The sequence below is a fragment of the Pristiophorus japonicus genome, chromosome 8, assembly GCF_044704955.1.
Source record: "Pristiophorus japonicus isolate sPriJap1 chromosome 8, sPriJap1.hap1, whole genome shotgun sequence".
Lineage (NCBI taxonomy): Eukaryota > Metazoa > Chordata > Chondrichthyes > Pristiophoridae > Pristiophorus > Pristiophorus japonicus.
Window position 1 is genome coordinate 28,847,416 of NC_091984.1, and position 27,449 is coordinate 28,874,864.

Consider the following 27,449-nt stretch of genomic DNA (forward strand, 5'->3'; position numbering starts at 1 on the left):
CATGTTCAGCCATGAACTCATTGAATGGTGGTGCAGGCTCGAAGGGCCGAATGGCCTACTCCTGCACCTATTTTCTATGTTTCTATGATGATATCACTGGCAATACAATTGAATGTGCTGAAAGAATTTAGTGGCCTTAAAGTCAGATGAGCTACAGCTTGCATGCAACTGAACAGAATTGGAAAATATATATTGTTTATTGATATTTCAAGTCAAGATCATTAATTTCATTTTTACAATAACTTATTATAGGAAGGATTCCCACCAATTCTAAGTGGAAAGACCAGATTAGTAGGTGCCTTTAAAATAATTTTTTGCTGATTTTTTCTAATAAATTCCTGGATATTGTTGAATCAATAAAAAATGGATTTCCTCCTGAATTGAAGAAAAAGACTCCTGAAATTTCACATTTTTTTCTTAATAAAAATTGGGTTGAGATGCACATTGCATCCGTAATACCAGGTCACAAGTTTAAGAGCATTAATAATTATTACAGCTATGTTATGATCATGGAAACTTACATTTCTTTGAAACAGCCAAAGGCCCATAAAAGTGTTTATACAGTTCATAGAATATTGTTGGTTGTCATTTAGTTTAACTGTGTTTTGTTAACTTGCTTGTTTTTGTGAGGTTCAAAATTAAAACTGATTTTCTCATAATTTACCCTGTGCTCATCTCAGGCCAAGATACATAACTTTCTGGTGCACAAATATCATTTTTCCCCAGGCTCCAATACAAGATATAGTCCTGAATAGGGATTATTTTAAATTTTCTCATATTCAGGCTGAACAAGCACACCCTGGGGGAGAGCGACTAAAGCATTTTGCGTTCAGTACCAGTGATTTATATAATTGGGTGAGACTCTGTCCTACAGAGAATGAGGGCTTGTGCCTTTCTACAGGCTGAGACCTGGGCTCTTGATGTGAAATGTAATCAATTGTAATGTTAATGTTAATCTTAGACCATATCCTGTCCAGTCTTCCCTTACTGTTCATCCTGTCTATCCAAAGAAATCAGTGGAATGATCAAATGTGACTCTTCACTTGCATTTGAGGAGCACAGTGACATGAAGTCACTGGGAGGCTGAGGGAGCAGCAGATTTCCTCATTCTGGGTTCGTGCTCCCCTAATCCTTGAAGGGGACGTTTTGTACCGTGACCAAACTGTTTGAAGAGAAAATAAAACTATGCATCTGTGCCCCGAGGCCGGGCACTGGGTCTGCTTAAAGCGCGTCTCAATACAGCGTATGCTTTAATGGTGATATATGAACAAATTAAACTTGCTTATTCAATATTTTCTTGGCAGCATACAGTGACCTCACCATTGTCCATTGCCAGTCTAGGGAAAACCTAAGATCCTAAACCCGGATGAAATGTATCCCAGGCTGTTAAGCGAAGCAAAAGAGGAAATAGCAGAGGCTTTGACCATCATTTTCCAATCCTCTCTGGCTTCAGGTGTGGTGCCAGAGGACTGTGAGACTGCTAATGTGGTACCTTTGTTCAAGAAGGGAGAAAGGGATCGACCGTGTAATTATAGGCTAGTCAGCCTAACCTCTGTGGTGGGAAAATTATTGGAAAAAATCCTGAAGGACAGGATAAATCTTCATTTAGAAGGACACGGATTGATCAAGGACAGTCCGCACAGATTTGTTAAGGGAAGGTCGTGTCTGACTAACTTGACTGAATTTTTCGAGGAGGTAACCAGGAGGGTCGATGAGGGCAGTGCGTATGATGTAGTGTATATGGATTTTAGCAAAGCTTTTGATAAGATCCCACATGGCAGATTGGTCACGAAAGTAAAAGCCCATGGGATCCAGGACAAAGTGGCAAGTTGGATTCAAAATTGGCTCAGAGGTAGGAAGCAAAGAGAAATGGTTAATGGGTGTTTTTGTGACTGGAAGGATGTTTCCAGTGGGGTTCGGCAGGGCTCAGTACTAGGTCCCTTGCTTTTTGGGGTATACATCAATGATCTAGACTTGAATATAGGGGGTATGATTAAGAAGTTTGCAGATTACACTAAAATCAGCTGTGTGGTTGATAATGAAGAAGAAAGCTGCAGACTGCAGGAAGATATCAATCAACTGGTCAGGTGGACAGTAAATGGAATTTAATCTGGAGAAGTGTGAGGTAATGCATAAACGCTAACAAGGAAAGGGAATATACATTGAATGGTAGGACATTGAGAAGTGTAGTGGGACAAAGGGACCTTGGTAGTGTATGTCCACCGATCCCTGAAGGGAGCAGGCCAGGTAGATAAGGTGGTTAAGAAGGCATACGGAACGCTTGCCTTTATTGGCCGAGGCATAGAATACAAGAGCAGGGAGGGGTTATGCTTGAACTGTATAAAACACTGGTTAGGCCACAGTTTAAGTACTGCGGCAGTTCTGGTCACCACATTACAGGAAGTACGTGATTGCACTGGAGAGGGTACAGAGGAAATTTACGAGGATGTTGCTGGGAGTGGAGAATCTTAGCTATGAGGACAGATTGGATAGGCTGGGTTTGTTTTCCTTGGAACAGAGGAGGCTGAGGGGAGATCTCATTGAGGTGTATAAAATTATGAGGGGCCTAGATATAGTGGATAGAAAGGGCCTATTTCCCTTAGCAGAAGTGTCAACAACCAGGGGGCAGAAATTTAAAGTAATTGGTAGAAGGCTTAGAGGGGATTTGAGGGGATATTTCTTCATGCAGAGGGTTGTGGGGATATGGAACTCACTGCCTGAAAGGGTGGTAGAGGCAGAAACCCTCACCACATTTAAAAAGTACTTGGATGTACACCTGAAGTGCCGTAACCTTCACGGTTACGGACCTAGAGCTGGAAAACGGGATTAGGCTGGATAGCCTCTTGTTGGCATGGACACGATGAGCCGAAATGATCTCCTTCCGTGCTGTAAACTTCTATGATTCTAAACCACATGAAGCAACATTAAGATATTAACATTTTGTTTTCAGAACACCATGGAAGACTGATGCAAAATGTTTTTCAACTAGCCAATAGTATATACATTGGTGTCAATGTGACCAAATTCATTTAGGTTCACTGCAAACAAATTAATCCCTAAACCGGATGGGCTTGTGTAAAGAACTCCTTGATCCAAGCATCGCTCAGCTTTGACTTCTTGGTAGATGCTGGGTGATTTCTTTCAAGAGTATATTTGGTATACTTCCACCTAAACCACCACCACCAGGGTGTGCTTAAATGGGGTCCATCCAAATCCTACAGTATCCAGTATGTTACACATGTTCTGAATGAGATTGTTGTGGGTAGCAGTACAGTAAAAATAGGAGGTGGGTGGGGTGGATTGACCCATCCACCTCCACGGAGGTGTGTGGGGGGCCTGACCCATCCACCTCCATGGCACGAACCTGGTATTGCAGTACTTCCAGGAACGGTGCAGTGGCTCTAGGCCTTTTGGCTAAGAGCATTGGCGCAGAGTGATCCTTGATGTGTGCAAGGTGACCTCTGGCGTTTGTGATTTGACAAAGAATTGGAAAGATTGGCAACGAAAAATAAAAAAAAATAAAAAAAAATTTGTTCCATATGATTTTGTCTGTCAACTTCATGGTGGGAAAGAGCAGGTGATAAAAAGAGAGAATGACAGAACAAAATCCTAGCAGGTGGAAAGATAGATTTGATCCAGGATGCTACTCATGCTTGAGCTCTGGGTTACAGCCACTGGACTCAAGATGAGAAATGATGCAGGTGTTGCTATTGAAAGATATACATACTGAATCCATATTGTGCTCAGGATAATCTCAGTGACAGACACTGGCCACCTGGTTCTTATCCAAGCACTGGAGTCTTGGGTCACATTTAGGTAACCAGGACTGAAGACGGCTGTAAAAGGCTCCAAGACAACAACCCCAGCAGCTTTCTGCAGCCACACAAACTCAAAATGAATATGTGTTTGACTGCAAACAACACTTTTAGTGAACTGAATCCTGAAGCTGGGAAGAAAATAGGAGGGGAAAAAAAAAACTGGAATCCAGCTCAGCACAAAGAAGTGTGTGGCTGCGCAGTCATTTGCAAGGTCCCGCATAGGCCGCTCATCGGCTTTTCCATTGTAGATACCGCGCATGCGCAAAAATTTGAATGGGCCACGCAGGAGGTAGTGCAGCTTACAGGAGACATTGCTTGGTAGACCCCAAATAAAAACGTTTATCCTAGGATCACAAAGCAGGTTGAACATTTCTAATACAGTAATAATACTTAGAATATAATTAGATTTCAAAAAAATTTTTAAAACTTATTTGTACCTTGTAAGTCATCCTTTTCCTGAACTGATCCTCCAGATCCCACAGACAGGTTTTCATAAGACTTTTAAATTAAAAAAGAACAAATAAATCATCACTAATGTTACAGGCTGGAACAGGTATTAATAGAGAATGAACGCTTCATATTTAAACTGTACAGTTCCAAATTATCAGAACCATCTGCCAGCAGGGAATTTTAAAATAAAGCTTATTTTCTTTTCACAGCTGTAGCTCATTTAATAATAGTTCTCCTCAAGCCTGTAATAGGTAGATGACATATAAATAGTATGTAAATGAGTATGTAAAATCTGTACCAAACCAAAAAAAACTGAATCCAATTTTAGTTTATATATCAGTGTGATGTAAACAATGGACATGGCTTATCCTAATAAATGCTCAGGCAGCTTTATGTATTCAGCATATATCCTTTAGGTTGCAGTTTGCAAAAAGCATTCATAGAAAGCATCAAGTATAAGGGGGTAGAGTGCAACAAACACTAATATTTGAAAGTGCTTCCTGATCAACAGATCGATCATGCTCCAATCATCTCTGTAATGTTGCCTGGAGAAGCTGGGATTGTTCTCCTTAGAGCACAGAAGGTTAAGGGGAGATTTAATTAAGATGTTCAAAATCGTGAAGGGTTGTTGTTGTTGATAAAATAAATAAGGAGAAACTGTTTTTAGTGGCAGGTAAAAAGAGTTAGAGGTGAGACATTGAGAATTTTTTTTTTTAAAGACATAGCAAGTTATGATCGGAAATGTACTAACTGAAAGTGTCATGGAAGTAGATTCAATCGTAACTTTCAAAAACGATTTGGATAAATACTTGAAGGGGAGAAAATTGGAGGATTATGGAGAAATAGCAGAGTCGTCAGACTAATTGACTAGCTCTTTTAAGAACTGGTATGGGCATGATGGGCCAAGTGGCCTCCTTCGATACTGTACCATTTTATGATTCTATAAACATGCTACTATTGATTTAGCAAACTAATATCAGCATCACATCCTGAAACAATTGTGAATCACTACTGCTTCTAGTTAGTGTAAATGTTTCTGTGAACTTACACGGCTTCTCCCATTCAGTGGGAGTCCCATAGATGAACTATAGTCCACGTCTCCCATGAGGAAGTCTGAAATGCTGTAAGGCAGAATTGGTTGATTTCAAAGATTAACAGTTATATTTTCATTATTTCTTTAAACTGATTTTCAATTTCCTTTATTCCCATTCTGCTCAAAAAGTCAGTCATTTATACAACTACATTTATACATCTTGCTAAGCAATACATGAGAGAAAAATATGTGACTCGAAATTATATTCAATGTCCTTTTTAAATATTGAGTTTTATGCATCACCCTTAAAATATCTCCTTTTATATTTTCAGCTGAACTGCTCAGCATCAGTATTACTTTTCAAATACTTCAGACACTCCCATATTCCCAAACTTAACTTCTCTAATCCAGACAGCGTCGTTAAAATGATTAAAATAAAACACAACGGAAATGTAAGGGGCATTGTGTGACATTTTCATATCACACCCACTTCAATTGAAGATTCAGTATAAATACAGTTTTGGTTATTCCAAACTTGGATTGCCAAACTTACATTGTCAGGAGAGCAATTTAATACTGGTGTGAAATACTCATATCAGGTAGAGGCAGTTTTGGAAGCAATTTCAGGTTACATAAAAATAAGGAGTAGGTGTCGGCTATTCGGCCTCTCGAGCTTGCTCTGCCATTCAATGAGATCATGGTTGATCTTCTACTTCAACTCCACTTTCCTACACTATCCCCATATCCCTTGATTCCCTTAATATTTAAAAATCTATCGATCTCTGTCTTGAATATACTCAAAGACGGAGCCTCTACAGCTTCCATAGATTAACCACCCTCTGAGTGAAGTTTCTCCTCATCTCAGTCCTAAATAGCCGACCCCTTATTCTGAGACTGTGACCCCTGGTTCTGGACTCCTCAGCTAAAGGAAACATCTTCCCTGCCTCTACCCGGTCAAGCCCTGTAATAATGTTGTATGTTTCAATGAGATCACCTCTCATTCTTCTAAACGCCAGAGAATATAGGCCTAGTCTCCTCATAGGTCAATTCTTCCCCCCATCCCAGGTATCAGTCTGGTGAACCTTCGTTGTACTCCCTCAATAGCAAGTATATCCTTCCTTAGGTAAGGAGACCAAAACTGTACACAATACTCCAGGTGCAGTCTCACCAGGGCCTTATATAATTGCAGTAAGATGTCTTTACTCTTATACTCAAATCCTCTTGTAATAAAGGCCAACATACCATTTGCTTTTTTAATTGCTTGCTGTACGTGCATTTAACTTTGAGTGATTTGAGTACAAGGACACTCAACAAGGACACTCAAGTCCCTCTGATCACCAACATTTCCCAATCTCTCACCATTTAAAAAATATTCTGATTTTCTATTTTTACGACCAAAGCGGGTAACTTCACATTTCTCCACATTATGGGCCCAAGTTTCCACATGATTCGCGCCTAATTTTTAGGAGCAACTGGTGGAGAACGGACTATTTTAGAAATCGCAATTCTCCATATTTTTTTTTCTGCAGTTCTAATCAGGTAGAACAGTTCTAGTTTAGAACAGAATTTTTTCTTCAAAAGGGGGCGTGTCCGGCCACTGACGCCTGATTTGAAAGTTTCCACAGTGAAAATGTACCCCAAACTAAAGTAGAATGGAGCCAGTGAAGATTTTTGTAGAACTGAAAAAACCTGTTCTACACATTAAAAAATCAGGCGCAGGTTACAAATTAGGTGTCCAGAACGAGGTGGGGGGGGGGGGGAGGAAGGGAACTCATTAAATTCGACAATAAATCCTTATTTATACTTCTACAAATATTATACAAATAAATCCAACCTGAATAAACATTTATAAACCAAGAAAAGATTAAATAAACCATCTTCCTACCTGTGTGAAAGTGCTTCAGCCAGAGAGAATTCTGCAGCCGTTCGTGCCGCTGAGCGGGAGGGGGAAGAAAGCCGTTCGTGTCGCTGAGCAGGAGGGGGAAGAGAGAGAGAGAGAGAGGGGGAGGGAGGGAGAGAGAGGGGAGGGAGGGAGAGAGAGGGAGAGAGAGGGGAGGGAGGGAGGGAGAGAGGGAGGGAGAGAGAGAGAGAGGGAAGGGAGGGAGAGAGAGGGAGAGAGCGAGTGGGGGGGGGGGAGAAAGAGAGAGAGAGGGGGGGAAGAGAGGGGGGGGGGAAAAGAGAGGGGTCGGGGAACAGGAGCGCGGGTCGGGTTGGGTCAGTCGGGTGGGGGGGGAGGGAGCGGGTGTCGGGTCGGGGCAGGGGGGGGGGGGGAAGCGGGTGTCGGGTCGTGTCGGCGGGGGGGGGGGGGAGCGGTGTCGGGTCGGCGGGGGGGGAGCGGGTGTCGGGTCGGGTCTGGTCGGCTGGGGGGGGGGGGGAGCGGGTGTCGGGTCTTGTCGGGGGCGGGGAACAGGAGCTGGCCGTGGGAGGAGCCTTATTCACGCAGCCCCAGTGAGGCCATTCAGCCAGGGCAAGGGGCTGCGTGCTTCGGGCCCCTCCCACACAGTTCAGCGCCTGGAGCTACTGCACTTGCGTGCCGACTGTAGCACGCATGTGCAGAGGTCCCGGCACTGTTTTCAGCGCCGGGACCTGGCTCCGCCCCCCCCAAAGCTCGTGCTGGCTGCGCCGAGGGCCAGAGGACCTGTAAGTAGGTGGAGAATATCGAGGATTTTTTTAGGCGCGTTTTAGGCGCGAAAAACGGGCGCCCAGCTCGGAGGGGCGCCCGTTTTTTTTCTTGTGGAAACTTGGGCCCTATATTCCAAATGAAGTTTGGCACATACTCAGTGAACAATAGCACCAACACATTACATAAACCAAGTGACAACAATGGCAATCTAGATACTACATTTAAAACAAAATACATTTAAAAAACCAGTGTTTTTTTTAGCAATTGGAAATGTTAAAAAGTAGATTGCTCCAGTTTAACCACAGCTCTAAGCTACCAGATGATTTGTTATATGACAGTCATTTTAAATTTGCGGTTATAAACAGGATGTGGTAAAGCAACAATCTTACTTGACAGTTACAAAAAGCATACAGAAAATCAAAATGAAAGTGAAGATATCTTTCCAAAAAAAAATCTTAACCCTTGAAGAGCTGCTTATAACATTTACTTTACTATTCACGACAAATGCAAATTATGGTATTCTTAAGAAAATATGCTAAGCTCAATTTTTTACATTAATCTCATATAGTAGCTCATAAAAATGTACTTTAAAAAAAACATTCGAGTAGGCCCAGCAAATATAAAGTACACAAAAATGTAACCTTTAACACTGAAACAGCAATTTTACCAGGTTCTCATTTTTAGTTGCTAAGCCTAAACCCTCTTAAAAATGTATTTTTAAAACAATAAATTAAACACATAAATGCAGTTGTCCTGACAGCGTAGTGAATAAAAGCACCAAGCACTGCACTAAACCTCACAGTCTAGAGGTCCCAGGTTAATTATGTAGTCTGTGTTGAATTAGATTTAGATTTCAACCTCCATAGCAATTAGGGTACAGGTTGAGCATCCAAAATCCGGAGTTCCGAAATTTGGAATCTGGACACCGGGCCGATCCGTGGCGGGGTCATCCAGAATCTGGAAAATGTTCTGAAATCTGGACTTGCTGCCCCACCACCAGACCTCTCCCCCGCTCGGCCACCATCTCCAAGCGTTTCCAGATTTGGGACGTTGGAAAGACGTTCTGAAATCTGCAACGGCCTCGGTCCTGAGGTTTCCAGACGCTCTACCTGTACTACAATTGGCGAGACATGAACATGTTAGAAAATGATCAGTTGGGGTTCTCACCAGTGACCAGCTATAAAGTGCTCATATGCAGATGTGGTCTGAGAACAGGATTGGGCTTGGCTGCAATAGCTGAATAGCCTGCTAACATTCACTATTTAAGCTCACGTTATACTTAAGCAAGCAATTGGAGAGATATTAGTGCCAGTAGAACTACATCCCAGTAAGAATTAGAATTTACAGAAAAAACGTTGAAAGGAGTGGGGGATGAGAAGAGGAGGAAGAAACACAATTACTAAACCGAACAGTTCAATAAGACTGACCCAATACTATTTTTCGCTGATCTAATTTAAATAAAAGCATACTTTGAGCTACTGCTTCAGAGATATAATTGTGCATTAGTTCAGCTTTATCACCTCAATATTGTTTTAGCTTAAAACACCCATAATAGGCACACAGGTTAGAGAAGGAAAGTCAAATCTACACAAAGTTGTGTTACTTACACATTACCAAATGTAAACGCCAAAGTGTCAATAGAAGCAAATATTTCACTGAAATGCTCTCTTTTGTCTTCATTTACTTCATTGTAGTTTGCACCTGAGGGGAATTTATAGTTTAGTACAATACAAGGTAGATATCAGCAGTCACTCCATGAAAATACAGTAAAGATTAACCAATAGCATCACCTCAATGAATGTATACCAACTAAATGAGCACTGAAGCATTTTCAACTTTAAATATGCACCTACAAAACTGGTTTACTGTAATTTTATAACCAGATTCTGCGAATAACATATCCCGGCAAAAAAAAATATGTAACTGCCAAGTGGATCATATCAACACAGCTATAATAAAATCCGTGGACAAAATGCACAAAATCATTCTTCATCCAAGCACAAACAAAATGCTCAGATTAACTTAGATACTGAAATTTGGACTGCAATCTTGTCAAGGCACCAGTTTCCTGTGCCACTAAACACACTAATGGGTGAACAGTAACGTAAATAAGCCATAACCAAGTACTCTTTAATTAACTTCCTTTGAAGGAGCTACAATGCAATCATCTTAGTACAATCGTTAAAGAAAAATACCAATGTTGCAGGGAAAAAAATCTTCAGGTTCTATAAATCTGTAAAAAAATAAAATCACTGTAAAGACCTCAGTTCCCCAGGAGCTGCCAACTACAATCCAATGCTTCAATTCTTGCCCCTCCCCACCACCCCCACAGAAACAGCAAACTTCGAAGTTTGGAATAAAACTTGAAGTATACCCCAAACTGCCTAAATACTTGCCTTCATAACTAACTTACCCCTCGTAAACCACACCAGAAAAGCTTATACGCTCAAATGCATTTCATTACTTTGCAGTGAATCATTATTACACCATTATTAAAGAGCTCCAGTCGATCACAAAAGCAGTTACCAAAATCCTAATTTAGCACCTCACTTACAAATGCTAACACCAGTCAAAACTGCACAGAATAAGTAAACTGGGAGATTTTTTTTTCCTGTTGCAGGAAGGCAAAAGTTTTTGCTTTTAGTCCTTTGATCTCATCAAGTTTTGTTTTAAGGAAACAAACTTCCTGCAGTTTTTGTTCAGATGTGTGCAATCTAAGTCACAAGCACGAGTAGTATGTTTTAAAAACAACTTCAGTTTGAATTTTAGGGAAAACTGTAATTTGTGGTTAGATATTTTGTCACATCTTTATAACTGCCAAGCTTATTTAGCAAACACCCAAAGCTTCCAGCAACTCCCTGCAAACCTTTCCACAGCTTCCTGAGTAGCAGAGTATCTTTAGACAACTTTATAAACATAACCACACCCATAGATTTCTTTTTAAAATATATTTACAGTATACACAAGTTTACCAGCAGTGGTTTATGGACATACCACTACTGGAACATTGTTCTCCAAGTCTGTCTCCTTCTTAGTCAGTCTATCCTCACTTTGCCTTGCTCCATTTTCTGTTGTAAATAGTGGACCACATGAACTGCAATGGACTACAGACATACTACATTAAAACAGGATTCCCTGAATTAAAGAGAGGTTTTTAGAAATCACATCTTCTATCTATATACAAATTGAAAAAGTCTTGCATCAATTGCTTTGTTCATTGAATCACACTTTTCTAATGCATCAACACCTGAGTGTGATCTCAGAAGCTTCACCCTCAAAAGTGTAACACCTTAGGCATCAAACCTAAAAAGCATTGCCTGTTTGCAGAGCAGAAAAAATGATTGGCTCAAATAACTGATTATCGGCTGTTACTCATATCTGATTGGCTAAGTGTGAGCAAATACAAAAAGGAGCAAAAATACGACTGAGAAATTAGCAAGCAGCAGAAAACAGACTAAATGACCAATTTCTTTCCCTCAAACCTAAAATTGCTCATTTACCAGCAAGGAAGACAATATCAGCTTTTTGCAGAAATTAGGACATAGGATTACAAACATTTAAAATGTAACAAAAAATATTACACAATTCTAAAAATATTGACTAAATTTTAGGTAATTTAGAGTTAGAAATGAATGCGAGTTTCACCTCAGATTTGTCTGAAGTCAGAGGCTTGAGTGTGAAAACATACATGTGTGAGAGTATGTGAACGTGGGAGCAAGTGAATATGACAATGAGGCGTTACAGCATGTGGGCCTTTCAGGAACAGGATGCTTTACCTCCACATGGCAGAGGAGCAGTCCAAGGATGCACCAATCACTGACCCATGTTACTTATTACAGCAGGAATGAAGAAACACCTGTGGCTCTGAAGGCAACAATGGTTCTCAACTATGCAGCAGGTGACATCAGCAACATCAGTCAGTTTGCTGTCTATATGGTCAGTAAGCAGGTGACGAATGCCCTCTTTGCAAAAAGACAGCAATACATAGCCTCCCCAATGCAGGCTGCTGATCAAGAAGAGAGATCTTTTGGATTTGCCCGCATGGCTGGATTTCCCCAAGTGCACAAGTGCAATATGTCATTGACTGCACATTCAGGCTGGCAGCTTAGAGACGGGAGGTATCCCCATGTACCTGGCTCATGGTCTGTCAGGAACTCGGGCATAGACGTGGAGCGCCAATATAAAGAAAGCCACGCTCAAAACAGAGCTCTCATTGATCAAACCACAGGCATCCTCAAAGGTTCCAGAGCCTGGACCAATCTGGTGGAGTCAAGCAGTATAGCCCTGAGCAAGTCTCTCGAGTTGTAGTGGCTTGCTACATGCTACACTACACCATGCCATTTAGAGGGGCCAAGCCTTGCAACCACCACAGGAGGAAGCAGTGCAGGAGCAGGACAAAGGGCCCAAGTTTCCACACGATAAAAAACGGGCGCCCCTCCGAGCTGGGCGCCCGTTTTTCGCGCCTAAAACGGCGCCTAAAAAATAAAATCGCGATTCTGGAGCGTTCTGCAGCTCCTTGTCTGTCTGGCGCGGCGCCCAGGGGGGCGGAGCCTACACTCGCGCCGATTTTGTAAGTGGGAGGGGGCGGGTACTATTTAAATTAGTTTTTTTTCCTGCCGGCAACGCTGCGTGTGCGCGTTGGAGCGTTCGTGCACGCGCAGTATGAAAAAAAACATTGGCACTCGGCCATTTTATAAAGTGCTGCAGAAAACGTGAAGATTTGTTCTTGGACCCCTGCAAAGACTTGTATTTTAATTTTATTGATATTTCTGTGTGTGAGGGAGTGCTTTTAGCAGCACTGCTGAAGAAATCACCTGCTGAAATCAGTGAGTTCAGCTTTTCAGTGCTAAACTTGCAGTACCTGTGCCTGCAAAGTAAGGACTGTGTTTGGAGAAAAAAAAGTGCCAATTCAACTTTGCAATGGATCAACGTCTACCAAGAAAAAAGAATTTCTCACATGAGGAAGTTGAGATATTAGTGAATATAATTGAGCAGAGATGGCAGGAGCTAGATACCAGCAACAGAGATCGCATAAAAGTGCCACCAAAAGAAATGAAGAAACGCTGGATCCAAGTTGCAGAAGATTACTGCGCAGTGGTGCATACCAGGAGATCTGGAAGTCAGTGTAAAAAGAAATGGCACGACCTTGGTCAAGTAGTTAGTGTAAGTAATATTTCCCATTTTTAATTTAATCGTAATTGTAACCTGGCTATCTGTATGTCCCACCTTGCAGACTGACACACTGTAAAAAGTTATATTTTACTCTTTGCAGAAGAAATTGGCCCACAACAAAAGGGAAGCAACTCGAACAGGAGGAGGCATGCCCAATCTGCATCCACTGACACCCTTGGAACAAAGGGTAGCTGCTATGATGAGTCGGACATGGAGTAAAGCAATTGGTACAGCACAAGCTGGGCCCGCACGCGAGGAAGAGGGCAAGTCCTGAAAATGCATCGTGGCCCTTTAAATCAACCTGCTGCCAGGCCTGCTATGTGTGAGAGTACTCATGCCACCCACCCAGTCCCCTCCCTTGCTGTTAAGCATTTGACTGTTCTGATGTATTTTGCAGAACATGATGATGATGATGATGATGACGATGCTGCTGCTGCCAACCCTGAGGATCCTGAGGGTACAGAACAAGAACCAGTACAACCAGCTGCGGACGATCCAGACTGGATGATGGCAGCGATGACTGAAATGTCTGCAGGGGAGAGCTTCCAATTTAATGTTTATGAGCCCCCAGCAAGGGGCATCAGAGTTTCAACCCCTAGCATAGGTCTTGGTCCCATCATCCATGGTTTCGCTTCCGATGTTGCGGGTCCCAGTGATGCTGCTGGTATAATGCAGTTTTCTACAGTCACTGCACTACCGTCCCAGCCTACGCCTCCCTCTCGCATAGGTTCTGGTTCCACCTACGATGGTTTCGATTCCGACGCTTCGGGTCCCAGTGTTGCTGCTGATATCATTGAGCAGTTTACACCCACTCGTCCAACATCCCAGCCCATGGCTCGCACTCGAGTGCTGCCGTCTGCAACACAGAGCATCCCACCATTCCAGCCCGAGCCTCTCCCCCCAGTTCAGCTGTCTGGAACACAGAGCGTCCCACAGTCGCAGCCTGCGCCTCCCTGTGCAGTGGTGCCGCTTGCAACACCGAGCATCCCACCGTCCGTGCCCGCGCCTCCCAGTGTAGTGGTGCCACGAGGCAGACCCAGGCAGAGAAGGAGATTGGAGACACGCTCTCCTGAGATGCAGCGTGCAACAGATGCGGCTCAGGTTGTGGCATTGGCTATGGAGACCAATGAGCTTACCCGATCACTCATCGGTGGCATCAATGCAGTAGGTGAAGACGGCCCTGACAGGAGAAATAGCAGTAATGACACGGGAACTTAGGGAGGGAATGTCAGAGGGAGTGCAATCGACGGCACAGGCCGTCAGGGAGGGCCTGGTTGAGATAGCTGCTGCAATAAGGGCACACAGCCCAGCCAATCAAATGACACCCCCATGAGGAAGTGAACGTTCACTGAGACATGATTGCAGCCTTTCTTTGCTGCTTTTGTTCTTGTTCTTGACGTAGCTGTAGTAGCGTTTTTCAAATTGAAATTGTTTTGTAAGTTTTGTTACGTTACAACCTATAAGGGATCTTATGGTTTTTAAGTGATCTTAGTGTAAATGCGCTCTCATTTTTTTGTATTTTATTTAATTTTGCACCTAAAAAGTGATCCTGAAGTTTAAAAGTGTTCTTCAGAGTGTAAGATTTTTCAAATTGAAATTGTTTTGTAAGTTTTGTAACTTTACAGTTTATAAGTGATCTCAGGGTTTTCCAAGTGTAAATGCTCGCACATTCTGTAAATTGTTTAATTTTGCATCTAAAAAGTGATCTTGAAGTTTAAGTGATCTTAGAGTGTAAAATTTTTCACATAGAAAGTGTTTTGTAATTTTTCAAGTTTATAAGTGATCTTAAAGTTTTTAAGTGATCTTCAAGAGTCATTAAAAAGTATAGTTTGATGCAACAAATATTTTATTAGAGTGACGTTAACTTTTCAATAAAATATTTTTTCATTAAAACTGTTTCATGTTCCATTAACACAACTCAGTGACAACTTCTCTGCGAAAATGCAGCCTTTTCATACAATCAGCCTCGCTTATGTCCAGATACGAGCGCCTGGTTCGATATTGTCGACGTGGGTAAGGTCTCCTGCCCATCAACCTACGGGCTACGACGTTCCTGTTGCGGTGAGCTCTAATCAATTCTCTCCTATGCAGTGAATTGATGGCGAACCATTGCATAATATGTGGTGTTGACAATGCAGCACCCATTCTGCAAATGTAAATATAAAACTGTCGATGTGGTTGCCTCTCCCTGTCCAAATGGCCTCAGTCCCCCTCACAGCTCGAAGCCTGCTGCTGTATCTTTGGCTGCCTGCCTGCCCCTCCCTCCCGTTCGCGGGAACATCGCTGAGCTGACTAAGGCTTCCACCTCAAGTGGAAGGCTGCTTGCTGCCTCGTTACTGCCTGCCCCTCCCTCCCTCCCGTTCGCGGGAACATCGCTGAGCTGACTAAGGCTTCCACCTCAAGTGGAAGGTTGCTTGCTGCCTCGTTACTGCCTGCCTGCCCCTCCCCCCCTCCCTCCCGTTCGCAGGAACATCGCTGAGCTGACTAAGGCTTCCACCTCAAGTGGAAGGCTGCTTGCTGCCTCGTTACTGCCTGCCTGCCTGCCCCTCCCTCCCGTTCGCGGGAACATCGCTGAGCTGACTGAAGCACTTGCACACAGGTAGGAAGATGGTTTATTTAATCTTTTCTTTGCTTATAAATGTTTATTCAGGTTGGATTTATTTGTATAATATTTGTAGAAGTATAAATAAGGATTTATTGTCGAATTTAATGACTTCCCTTCTCCCCCGCTCCCCCCCACCTCGTTCTGGACGCCTAATTTGTAACCTGCGCCTGATTTTTTAATGTGTAGAACAGGTTTTTTCAGTTCTACAAAAATCTTCACTTGCTCCATTCTAAGTTAGTTTGGAGTACGTTTTCACTGTGGAAACTTTGAAATCAGGCGTCAGTGGCCGGACACGCCCCCTTTTGAAGAAAAAATTCTGTTCTAAAGTAGAACTGTTCTACCTGACTAGAACTGCAGAAAAAAAAATGTGGAGAATTGCGACTTCTAAGATAGTCCGTTCTCCACCAGTTGCTCCTAAAAATCAGGCGCAAATCATGTGGAAACTTGGGCCCAAAGAAGGGGATGAGAATGAAAGGGATAAGGAAGACCAAGGCTGAGCAGTGCTGTCAGCTGCCAGAGCTGCAAGGCAACAAATTGAGAGATTTTCCTCAGCAAACCATCCCCACAGCACACCATCCATTTGACCCACTCCTCCTACCCACCTTCTGAATGTACTGCAACACCCCTACCTCATTGGTCTTCCTCTTGCATAACTATAAATATGAAGACAAACATCAATGCAAAACAAATATAAACTCAAAACTTTTATTCTTCCTTTCAGGTGTCAAGAATCACAGGGTTCAACAACTCTTGGATACCAGAACCTTCTTCCCATTCACTTTATTCTGACCCATCCAATGTTCCCTTTAATATTTTTTGGCTGCACGGCCCATTCAAAATACTGCACATGTGCAGTTTTTCTATAAAATCCGGCTGCGTGGGACCTTCAGAGCGCTGCGCAGCTGCACAGCTTAAAGGGAACATTGACCCCATCCCTCTTTCAATCGAACCCCTTGCAGTGTTTTCACTATCCCCTCTGACCTTCCCCTCTCTGACCCTGAACGATCAGTCCTCAGTTCTATACCCTTATGCCTCCACCTCAATGTATTTCGAGCTCGAAATGATGCTCAGCTCTTCAGTCATCTTCGCCTCCACGCCTGCTTCTTTGGCCAAGACTTTTTCTCCCGTCTTCAGAGTTCTCGCTGTACCTGGACCCCTCCCACTGGCCTCTTACCCACTCAAGATATTTTTCATTGGAACTGCCGGCGTGATATCGGACATCTCAATTTCTCTGTTGCCCTCACTCATTCTAACTACCACCTGCCGCACTCTGTTCTCTCAGATTCAACCCTAACCTCGTAACAAGGGTGGCACTGTTGTTTGGCGAACCGACCTCTTCCTTGCGGAGGCTGAACAGCAACTCTGACACCTCCTCCTACTTCCCTCTAGACCATGACCCTACTACCGAACATCAAGCCATCGTTTCCAAGACCGTCACTGATGTCATCTCCTCTGGAGATCTTCCCTCCACAGCCTCCAATCTCAGTCCTCCAACCCCACTACTACCTTCGTTCCAAGATCCATAAACAGGACTGCCCTGGTTGACCCATCATTTCAGCCTGTTCTTGCCCCACAGAACTGATTGCTTCCCATCTCGACTATTTTTTCTCCCCTTGTCCAGTCTCTTCCTACCTATATCCACGACTCTTCAGACACCCTCCACCACTTTAATGGTTTCCAGTTTCTTGGCCCCCAAGCATCTCCTTTTCACCATGGACGTCCAATCCCTCTACACCTCTATGACCTGAGGGCTCTGCTTCTTAACAGAGGCGCAACCAGTCCACCACCACCTTTTTCTGCCTTGCTGAACTTGAACAACTTCTGCTTTAACTCTGATGAAGGGTCATCGACCTTAAACGTTAACTCTGTTTTTCTCTCCACAGACCCGCTGAGATTTCCAGCATTTTCTGTTTTTATTTCAAGTTCCAGCTTCCGCAGTATTTTGCTTTTGTTCTCCTTTAACTCCACTCACTTCCTCCAAATAAGAGATGTTGCAATGGGAACCCTTTTGGGATATGGAAACATTCTTTCTTCTAATCCTACTTGGGTCCCCTCTCTTTTTCCGGTACATTGATAACTGTATCGGAGCCATTTCCTGCTCTTGCCCGAACTGGAAAATTCAATCAACTTTGCATCCAATTTCCTCCTTCCCTCATAATCAAACGGTCCATCTCTGATTCTTCCCTTCCCTGACTTCTCGGTCTCCATTTCTGGGGATAGGCTATTGACCAATGTCCACTATATACCTACTGACTGACAGTTAGCTTGACTACACTTTCTCCCACCCCACTTCCTGCAAGGACTCTATTCCATTCTCCCAGTTTTCTGTCTCTGTTGTATCTGATTCGACGATGCCCCCTCCAATCCAGTGGTTTAGATATGTCTTCCTTTTTCCTCAACCAAGGATTCTCCTCCACTTTGGTTGATAGGGCTCTCGATCGTGTCAATTCCATTACCCGCACTTCTGGTCTCACCCCTTCTCCTCCCTTCCAGAACCACGATAGGGTTCCCCTTGTCCTCACCTTTCACCCCACCAGCCTCCACATTCAACTTGTCATCTTCCACCTTTTCCGCGACCTCTAGTGTGATCCCACCACCAAACACATCTTCCCCTCCCCTCTACTTTCAGCATTTCGAAGGGACCGCTCCCTCCGCGACACCCTGATTCACTCCTCAATCATCCTCAACACCCCCTCCCCGTCTCACGGCACCTTCCTGAACAAGCGCAGGAGACAACACCTGCCCTTTTACCGCTTTGATTCCCAAACACTCTTTCCAGGTGAAACAGCAATTTACTTGCACTTCTTTCAATTTAGTATACTGCATTCGCTGCTCACGATGTGGTCTCCTCTACACTAGGGAAGACCAAATGCAGATTGGGTGACCGCTTTACAGAACACTTCTGTTCAGTCTGCAAACGTGACCCCGAGCTTCTAGTCGCCTGCCATTTTAATTCTCCACCCCACTCCAACCTCTCTGTCCTCTGCCTCAGACACTGTTCAAATGAAGCTCAAGGAACAGCACCTCATCTTTCTATTCGGCACTTTACAGCTTTTCTCACATGACAAGTGACTACATTTCAAAAGTACTTCATTGGCTGTAAAGCGCTTTGGGACATCTGGTGGTTGTGAAAGGCGCTATATAAATGCAAGTGTTTCTTTTTTCCACTCAAAATTAAGTTCAACAATTTCAGATAACCTCTGCCCTCATTTTTTCTAGACAGCAGCTGTTCCCATTTACATCTCTTCTAGGATCTGTTGTTTCTTTACTTGTCCCGTTACCATCTCCTTGTCCCATTACCATCTCTTTTCACCATGCACCATCATTCCTGTTGTCTTTAAATCTCTCCTGTCTCCACCCCATCACAGACCTTTCCTTTTGTTCTTTCCTCCCCGCCCCATTTTACCTGTCTCGGTACTTGCTTAAAACTGGTTACATCTCTAACCGTTTCCAATTCTATGAAAGGTCATCGACCTGAAACATGAACTCTATTACTCTCTCCACAGATGCGGTCTGACCCACTGATTATTTTTAGCGTTTTTTTTTAAATTTCAGATTTCCAGCATCCGCAGTATTTTGCTTTTGTATAATTCATTTCATATTGTGTACATTGTGGATTTAATAACTTTTCCTTCTCTTAATATTGAAGAGAAAACACCCTAGTGCTATCCTATGGTGCCTGGTCCTCGTGCTTGTTTACCTATTCTAGTGCTCCTCAGAGATGGTTACCCTTTCGCAGGAGTCTGGAAGTTGAAAGGCTGATGATCATTCACTGAGGCCACTAAAGTTGGCCACAGTGGTGTCCACGCAGCTCTGGGCCTCGAGAGCCAAGGCGCAGACTGCTGTGTCGGCGTGGCCAGAGCAGTCTGGACCAGCTAGCTGTGAGGAACCAACAAAGGCACTGGTCAGAGGATAGCAGGGGAATTGGCATGCTATCATCCTGAGAAAGAAAGCATGAGCCACTCCCATGGAGCAAATGCCACTGTCATGAGGCTGCGTCTGCACTCCCAAAGTTCAGTGTGAGAACAGAGTGAAGTAGTGCAGTGATACGTTGGAAGCCTCCTATCCATGTTCTCCTCATGGACTGAAAGCTAAGGAGATGCTAAACCCCAGAGCCATGATAACAGTCTGAGCTCCCAGCAAAGCTGCCACCAGAGACTCCATCATTCAGCTCCACTGCTGTGTTCATTGAGCTGGCCATTTGCTCCAAGGCTGACTGCATGATCTGAATACCCCCTCCATGCTCTGTGCACAATCTCTCTGGCTTAAAAAGGTCCTGGTGTATAGGGATCATGTAGGTAGTGCCCTCGAGATCTTCATCTGTCCCCTTGCAGCAATCCTAAGATGCAAGCTTTCTCTATGACTAGCTGCCTCTGTACCGTCCCACCCCCTCTGTTCATGCTCCCGCTTACTAGTGCTCAGCGAGTCTCCCTGTGCAGAACCCTTTAGCCTATCCTCTAACATATGTGTAGTGCCAGTCTCTGAGCTGGTTCTTACTAAAGTGAGGTCGAGTGATGCGGTATCAGCTGGATGATGCTTTTTGACTCCTTCGTAGCCTCTGGCTGCTCTATATTTTGTTGATCTGCAAGTGAAGAGAGGGATAATGATCTTTTAGTGCGAAGGATAAGCAGAAACAAATGAATGGCTGATAGAAGCAGTTGTACTTTGTCATGCAGTGTGCGAGGGTGATATTTCAGTGAGAAAGTGTTAGATAGCCAAGAACCCTGTAGGACGTGGAAAGGTTTTGGGGAGGCAGCAGGTAAGACACTCGCGGCAGACCTGCCTGACCTGCTCTGGTAGCCACATTATTTACATGGCTGGTCCAGTTAAGTTTCTGGTCAATGGTGCCCCCCCCCCCCCCCCCCAGGATGTCGACGGTGGAGGATTCGGTGATGGTAATGCCGTTGAATGTAATGGGGCGGTGGTTAGCCTCTCGCTTGTTGGAGATAGTCATTGCCTGGCACTTGTGTGACACAAATGTTACTTGCCACTTATCAGTCCAAGCCTGAATGTTGTCCAGGTCTTGCTGCATGTGGGCATGGACTGCTTCATTATCTGAGGAGTTGCGAATGGAACTGAACACTGCAATCATCAGCAAACATTCCACTTCTGACCTTATGATGGAGGGAAGGTCATTGATGAAGCAGCTGAAGATGGTTGGGCCTAGGGCACTGCCCTGAGGAACTCCTGCAGCGATGTCCTGGGGCTGTGATGACTGACCTCCAACCACCACAACCACCTTCCTTTGTGCAAGGTATGACTACAGCCAGTGGAGAGTTTTACCAGGGCTCCTTAATGCCACATGCAGCACTAGTAGTATCCTAGTGCAAGATCTTAGTCAGGCCGCACTTGGAATACCGTGTCCACTTTTGGTCTGCTCACATGGTGGATGATATTGAGGCTCTGGAAAGGGTGCAGAAGAGGGCCACTAGATTAATTCCAAGTCCAGAGCATCTTGGTTATCAAGATACGCTAAAAGAGTTGGGATTCTATCCCTTAGAGCAGCTTAGATAATGGGGGGATCTGATTGAGGTTCATAAGATAATGAAGGGAATAGACAGTGTTCCAGCTGACAGTTTATTTCAATTAAATAGGTTAGGCAGTTTAGGGCTAGATCTAGGTTAGACACCAGGAGGTGGTTCTTTTCACAGAGAATAGACGACCTCTGGAACATCGCTGAATTCCTTCAAGCGAAAACTGGCTGCGGCGGGGATCATGCTGCCAGTGGTGTTTTTAAACATTTGGAGTATTTATTATCGTGCATTTATCTGGAAAGTTTGCACAGATTTCTGGCTGCGGCGGCGATCACCTCTTACAGAAGGTAGGTACTGCAGGGAATTCAAGGCCAGAGTGATCTCCTGGACTAGTTTCGATCACCTAGATGGGTCGGAGAGGAATTTCCCAGATTTATTTTTTTCCATATTGGTCTTGGTTTTTAATTTTTTTTTGCCTCGCCCAGATCATCACATGGCTCTGTCACTGTAACGTAAAAAGCGAGTTACTCACGGTTTGTGGGTTCAGTTTCCATAAATAGCTATGGGGAAAGGGCGGAGTGACACTAGCTGAAGTGCTGCTGCAGAGAGCCAGCATGGGCCAGACGGGTGAATGGGCTCCTTCTGGGCTGTAACCATTTTATGATAAATCTGTGCAAACTTTCCAGATAAATGCACGATAATAAATACTCTAAATGACTAAAAACACCATTGGCAGCATGACTCAGAAATGACACAATTGTATCGATTGTAAGATTGGTTACTTAGAACTTTAAAAAAAAGTTTACAGCGAGTTTTGAGTCTCAACTCATCTATGAAGGAATTTTAGCGACTCATTCAAAATTAGTCCTGGGCTTGATTTCATTCCAGTGAATTGTAAAATGCTATTTTGATTTATTAATACAATTGGGTGAAAGGTGTTGCCTGAATTCCATGGGGGTACCACCAGTCTCCCGGCAAAACTCTGGCACATCACAGGCAGTCCCTCGAACGAGGATGACTTGCTTCCACAAGAGTTCACAGATGTTTCAATGAAGGACCCAACATTCCAGTCCTGAACTCCAATTGAGGGGGTGGAAGGTGTCTGTGCATGGATTTTTTTAACATGTGGTGACCATTGCACATCAGCCACCACATGGGCTCAGACCCAGTTACGTCAGGTCCCTGCTATTTCCTCAGTGAAGAGTGGGGGAACTTCCAGTTCAGTGGTGGGCAGAATATGGGCCATATCGGCCTGCCAGTTCATTCTGTCCGGTTCGCTGAACGGGACAGAAATAAAGTGCGAGACGGGGCTTGAGCTGCACATTAGTCTGAGTCGAGTCGTGGCTGCTCATTGCAATGATTCGTTTACCAAGGGAATCTTCATCTCCATCTTTTATACGGGATTGTATCCTGGAGCAAAAGGACACCAGGTAATGGCACACAATTGTAGTTCGGGCCTTGCGAAGGCCCGGGTTCCTGCATTCAGCACACTAAATAGAGAACACCTTTCGCATCGGAGGCCTTGCAGACTTGAGCCGTTCTGTCAAACAGCCATGTTGACTTTCAGTACGATATATAATCGATCGATCAATCATTTCATTCATTTAGTAACGAAAGATTTTACTATTTTACACTACATTTTGTGTATTTAAGATAATATGTGACTACTATCTGAATTTTTGTTTATAAATTATTGAGATAGTAGAAGTGGGAGTGATGATCAACACTGAGTTGGCCGGTTTCAAATTTACCAATTTAACACTTCGCTCACATCAACGTCTGCAATCCCTTTAAATATCTCTTCCAGCGGCAGGAGCTGGTCAGCGGCCTTGCGAGACCTTGCGATTGGTGCTAGAGGGTGTAGCCGCGCACCTTAGGGGGAACATTGGTGTGCGGCCCGCAAAAGCTCACCAGAATTCCTTAAGCGGCCATACAGCCCAAATAATTGCTCAGCCCTGGAGTAGGAGGTGCAGGCTGTGGCATTAGGAGCAAAAGGAGGTGGAATGAAGTGTACTGCAGTGAATAGAGAAGAGCACTGGTAAACAGGGAAGGGAAGGGTTGCAAGTGCTGGGACTTCAGGTAGTGCAGGGTTATGAGAGATACGAGTTAGGAGTCTTAGAACATAAGAACATAAGAATTAGGAACAGGAGTAGGCCATCTAGCCCTTTGAGCCTGCTTCGCCATTCAACAAGATCATGGCTGATCTGGCCGTGGACTCAGTTCCACTTACCCGCCCGCTCCCCATAACCCTTAATTCCCTTACTGGTTAAAAATCTATCTATCTGTGACTTGAATACATTCAATGAGCTAGCCTCAACTGCTTCCTTGGGCAGAGAATTCCACAGATTCACAACCCTCTGGGAGAAGAAATTCCTTCTCAACTCGGTTTTAAATTGGCTCCCCTGTATTTTGAAGCTGTGCCCCCTAGTTCTAGTCTCCCCTACCAATGGAAACAACCTCTCTGCCTCTATCTTGTCTATCCCTTTCATTATTTTAAATGTTTCTATAAGATCACCCCTCATCCTTCTGAACTCCAATGAGTAAAGACCCAATCTACTCAATCTATCATCACAAGGTAACACCATCATCTCCGGAATCAGCCTAGTGAATCATCTCTGTACCCCCTCCAAAGTCAGTATATCCTTCCTGAAGTAAGGTGACCAAAACTGCACGCAGTACTCCAGGTGCGGCCTCACCAATACCCTATACAGTTGCAGCAGGACCTCCCTGCTTTTGTACTCCATCCCTCTCGCAATGAAGGTCAACATTCCATTCACCTTCCTGATTACCTGCTGCATTTGCAAACTAACTTTTTGGGATTCATGCACAAGGACCCCTCTGCACCGCAGCATGTTATAATTTCTCCCCACTCAAATAATATTCCCTTTTACTGTTTTTTTTCCCCAAGGTGGATGACCTCACACTTTTCGACATCGTATTCCATCTGCCAAACCTTAGCCCATTCGCTTAACCTATCCAAATCTCTTTGCAGCCTCTCTGTGTCCTCTACACAACCCGCTTTCCCACTAATCTTTGTGTCATCTGCAAATTTTGTTACACTACACTCTGTCCCCTCTTCCAGGTCATCTATGTATATTGTAAACAGTTGTGGTCCCAGCACCGATCCTTGTGGCACACCACTAACCACCGATTTCCAACCCGAAAAGGACCCATTTATCCCGACTCTCTGCTTTCTGTTAGCCAGCCAATTCTCTATCCATGCTAATACATTTCCTCTGACTCCGCATACCTCTATCTTCTGCAGTAACCTTTTGTGTGGCACCTTATCGAATGCCTTTTGGAAATCTAAATACATCACATCCATCGGTACACCTCTATCCACCATGCTCGTTATATCCTCAAAGAATTCCAGTAAATTAGTTAAACATGATTTCCCCTTCATGAATCCATGCTTCTTCTGCTTGATTGCACTATTCCTATATAGATGTCCCGCTATTTCTTCCTTAATGATAGTTTCAAGCATTTTCCCCACTACAGATGTTAAACTAACCGGCCTATAGTTACCTGCCTTTTGTCTTCCCCCTTTTTTAAACAGAGGCGTTACATTAGCTGCTTTCCAATCCGATGGTACCTCCCGAGAGTCCAGAGAATTTTGGTAATTATAACGAATGCATCTGCTATAACTTCCGCCATCTCTTTTAATACCCTGGGATGATTTTCATCAGGACCAGGGGACTTGTCTACCTCGAGTCCCATTAGCCTGTCCAGCACTTACCTTAGCATTAAAATTCTTTTGACACTGCAGTCAGATCCATGGCTCGATAATCCCGACAACAATTTCTGCCAGCTGTGCTCAATGCTGTCAAGCAGCTTGTCGTGATATCAACCTGCTGCTTGGTTGGAAGAGCACATTCCTCCTCCTGCTGACCTCCTCCAGCAGGACCTCCACTGCAGTATCCATAACATGCAAGGTCCTTGAAGCATCTGCTTGTCCTACTATCTCCAGAGTTGCCTTCCAGTTAGCTCCAGCCAAAGTGCACCTCCCCTTTAAGAGGTGCAGATTGCCTTTAATTATCAACTGAATATTGGGAACATAAGAAAAAGGAGGAGTAGACCACCTGGCCTCTCAAGCCTGCTCTGCTATTTAATAAGATCATGGCTGATCTGATCATGAATTTAGCCTCCCCTGCCCGCTCCCCATAACACTTATCACTCAAATATCTGTCTATCTCCACCTTAAATATGTTCAATGACCGAGCCTCCTCAGCTCTCTGGGGAACAGAATTCCACAGATTTACAATCCTCCGAGAGAAGAAATTCCTCCTCATCTCAGTTTTAAATAGGCGGCTCCTTATTCTGAGACTATGTCCCCAAATTTTAGTTTCCCCTATGAGCGGAAACATCCTCTCTGCATCCACCGTATTAAGCTCCCTCATTATCTTATATGTTTTGATAAGATCACGTCTCATTGTTCTGAATTCCAATGAGGGAAGACTGAAGCCATTGTCTTTGCTCCCAACCACAACTCTTTTCCCTAGCCACCGACTCTATCCCGCTCCCTGGCAACTATCTGAGGTTTGATCAGACTGTTCGCAACCTTGGTGTCATATTTGACCACGAGATGAGCTTCCGATCACATATCCGTGCCATCATTGAGACTCCCTATTTCCACATCCATAACATCACCAGTCTCTGCTCCTGCCTCAGCTCACCTGCTGCTCAAATCCATATCCCACTCACTAATCACCCCTGAATTTTAAATAGAAGTGTTGCTTAACCAGGAGCCAATGTAGGTCTGCGAGCACAGGGGTGATGGGCGAACGAGATTTGGTACGAGTTAGGACATTGGCAGCTGAGTTTTGGATTACCTCAAGTTTATGTAGGGTAGAACGTGATAGGCCAGCCAGGAGTGCGTTGGAATAGTCAATTTTAAAATTCTCCTCCTCGTTTTCAAAACACTCCCAAGGTGTTGCCCCTCCCTATCTCTGTAATCTCCTCTAGCCCTACAACCCTCTGAGATATCTGTGCTCCTCCAATTCTAGTCTCGTGTGCATCCCCAATTTTAATTGCTCCACCATTGCGTGGCCATGCCTTCAGCTGCTGAGGCGCTAAGCTCTGGAATTCCTTCCGCCTCGCTACCTCTTTCCTTCTTTAAGACACTCCTTAAAACCTACCTTTGACCAAGCTTTTGGTCATCTGTCTAATATCTCCTTATGTGGGTCGGTGTCATTTCATGACAATGAGGGCCCTTATTCAATTTTACTTCCTAGTTCCGCCCACGTGATTTAATCCGCAATGCCAGTGCAGTGACCTGGAAATGGGCCCACACAAATTTCCACCCCAAAATGTTTTGCCAAAAGGTTTTGTGTAAATACATTAAAGTTTAATATATTTCTTGGCTAGATCAAGCAACAACATAAAAAGATGGGCAGCTGGATGAAAATGCTGCTCTTGCATAATGCAAGTGCAAAGATTTATTTATTTATGCAATTGTGGTATTGCAAGAGATAAATTTAGATCTAGCTGCAGTTAGCAAGGATGATTAATATGTAAATATATTTGTTTTCAGAGACTAATGAAAAATACACTTATTTCATGGTCTCTCGGAGAGACAATACAAGCTTCTTGTCCAAATTCAGATGCAACCCTGCCCTCACTTCCACAAGGCATGTGGGAATGACTACCAGCAGGTATTTGTATACTTTGTAATAGATTTTAATAGTTACACTGACTGCAGGCTTCCACTCCACCACTCTCCCAATCACTCTCCTCACTCTCTCATCTGGAATACCAATGTGCAGACCTGAGTTTTGGCATCCTGGGCCCTGTTCTCCCTTGCTTTCTCTCGAAACATTATTAGTAATTGAACGCATTATCACTTTCACTCCATCTCCTGCACTGCTAAACAAAAAAAAAATACAGCCACATAGTTCCGAGCTGTCATAGCTCCCCTTGCACAAATGTATTTATTGTAATAGTATTACATGAGGGAAGCACATTTATTTTTAATTCATATATCTGTAATTCATAATAAAAACAATGCATTTATTTACCAGGAACCAAAAACTTAATTGTCTCTCAAAATCCTTTTAAGTAGCCTAGTCATCCGTTTCCCACTCCATTATTGCTGAAACTTCAGTGCAGTACTAAGGAAGTTCTACACTGTTGGAAACGTCATCTTTCGGATGAAATATTAAACCTTCTGAACGCTCAGATGGACGTAAAAGATCCCATGGCACTATTTGACTCAACCAACACCAGCAAAAAATATTATCTGATAATTTCCCTCATTGATGTTTATGGGATCTGACTG

The 27,449-nt window shown here is 43.8% G+C and overlaps 1 protein-coding gene across 3 annotated transcripts in view; it reads right to left on the minus strand.

The window, feature by feature from the left end:
- The window catches only part of LOC139268457 (rho GTPase-activating protein 29-like), a 148,663-nt gene that overhangs the window by 49,398 nt on the left and 71,816 nt on the right, over nt 1-27,449 (minus strand). For all 3 annotated transcript variants that reach the window (XM_070886631.1, XM_070886633.1, XM_070886630.1), the window contains 3 exons: nt 9,532-9,625; nt 5,317-5,389; nt 4,256-4,316 (listed from right to left, as the gene is read on the minus strand). In XM_070886631.1, the coding sequence (XP_070742732.1) occupies nt 4,256-4,316; nt 5,317-5,389; nt 9,532-9,625 (228 nt within the window). The remainder of the gene's footprint in view (nt 1-4,255; nt 4,317-5,316; nt 5,390-9,531; nt 9,626-27,449) is intronic.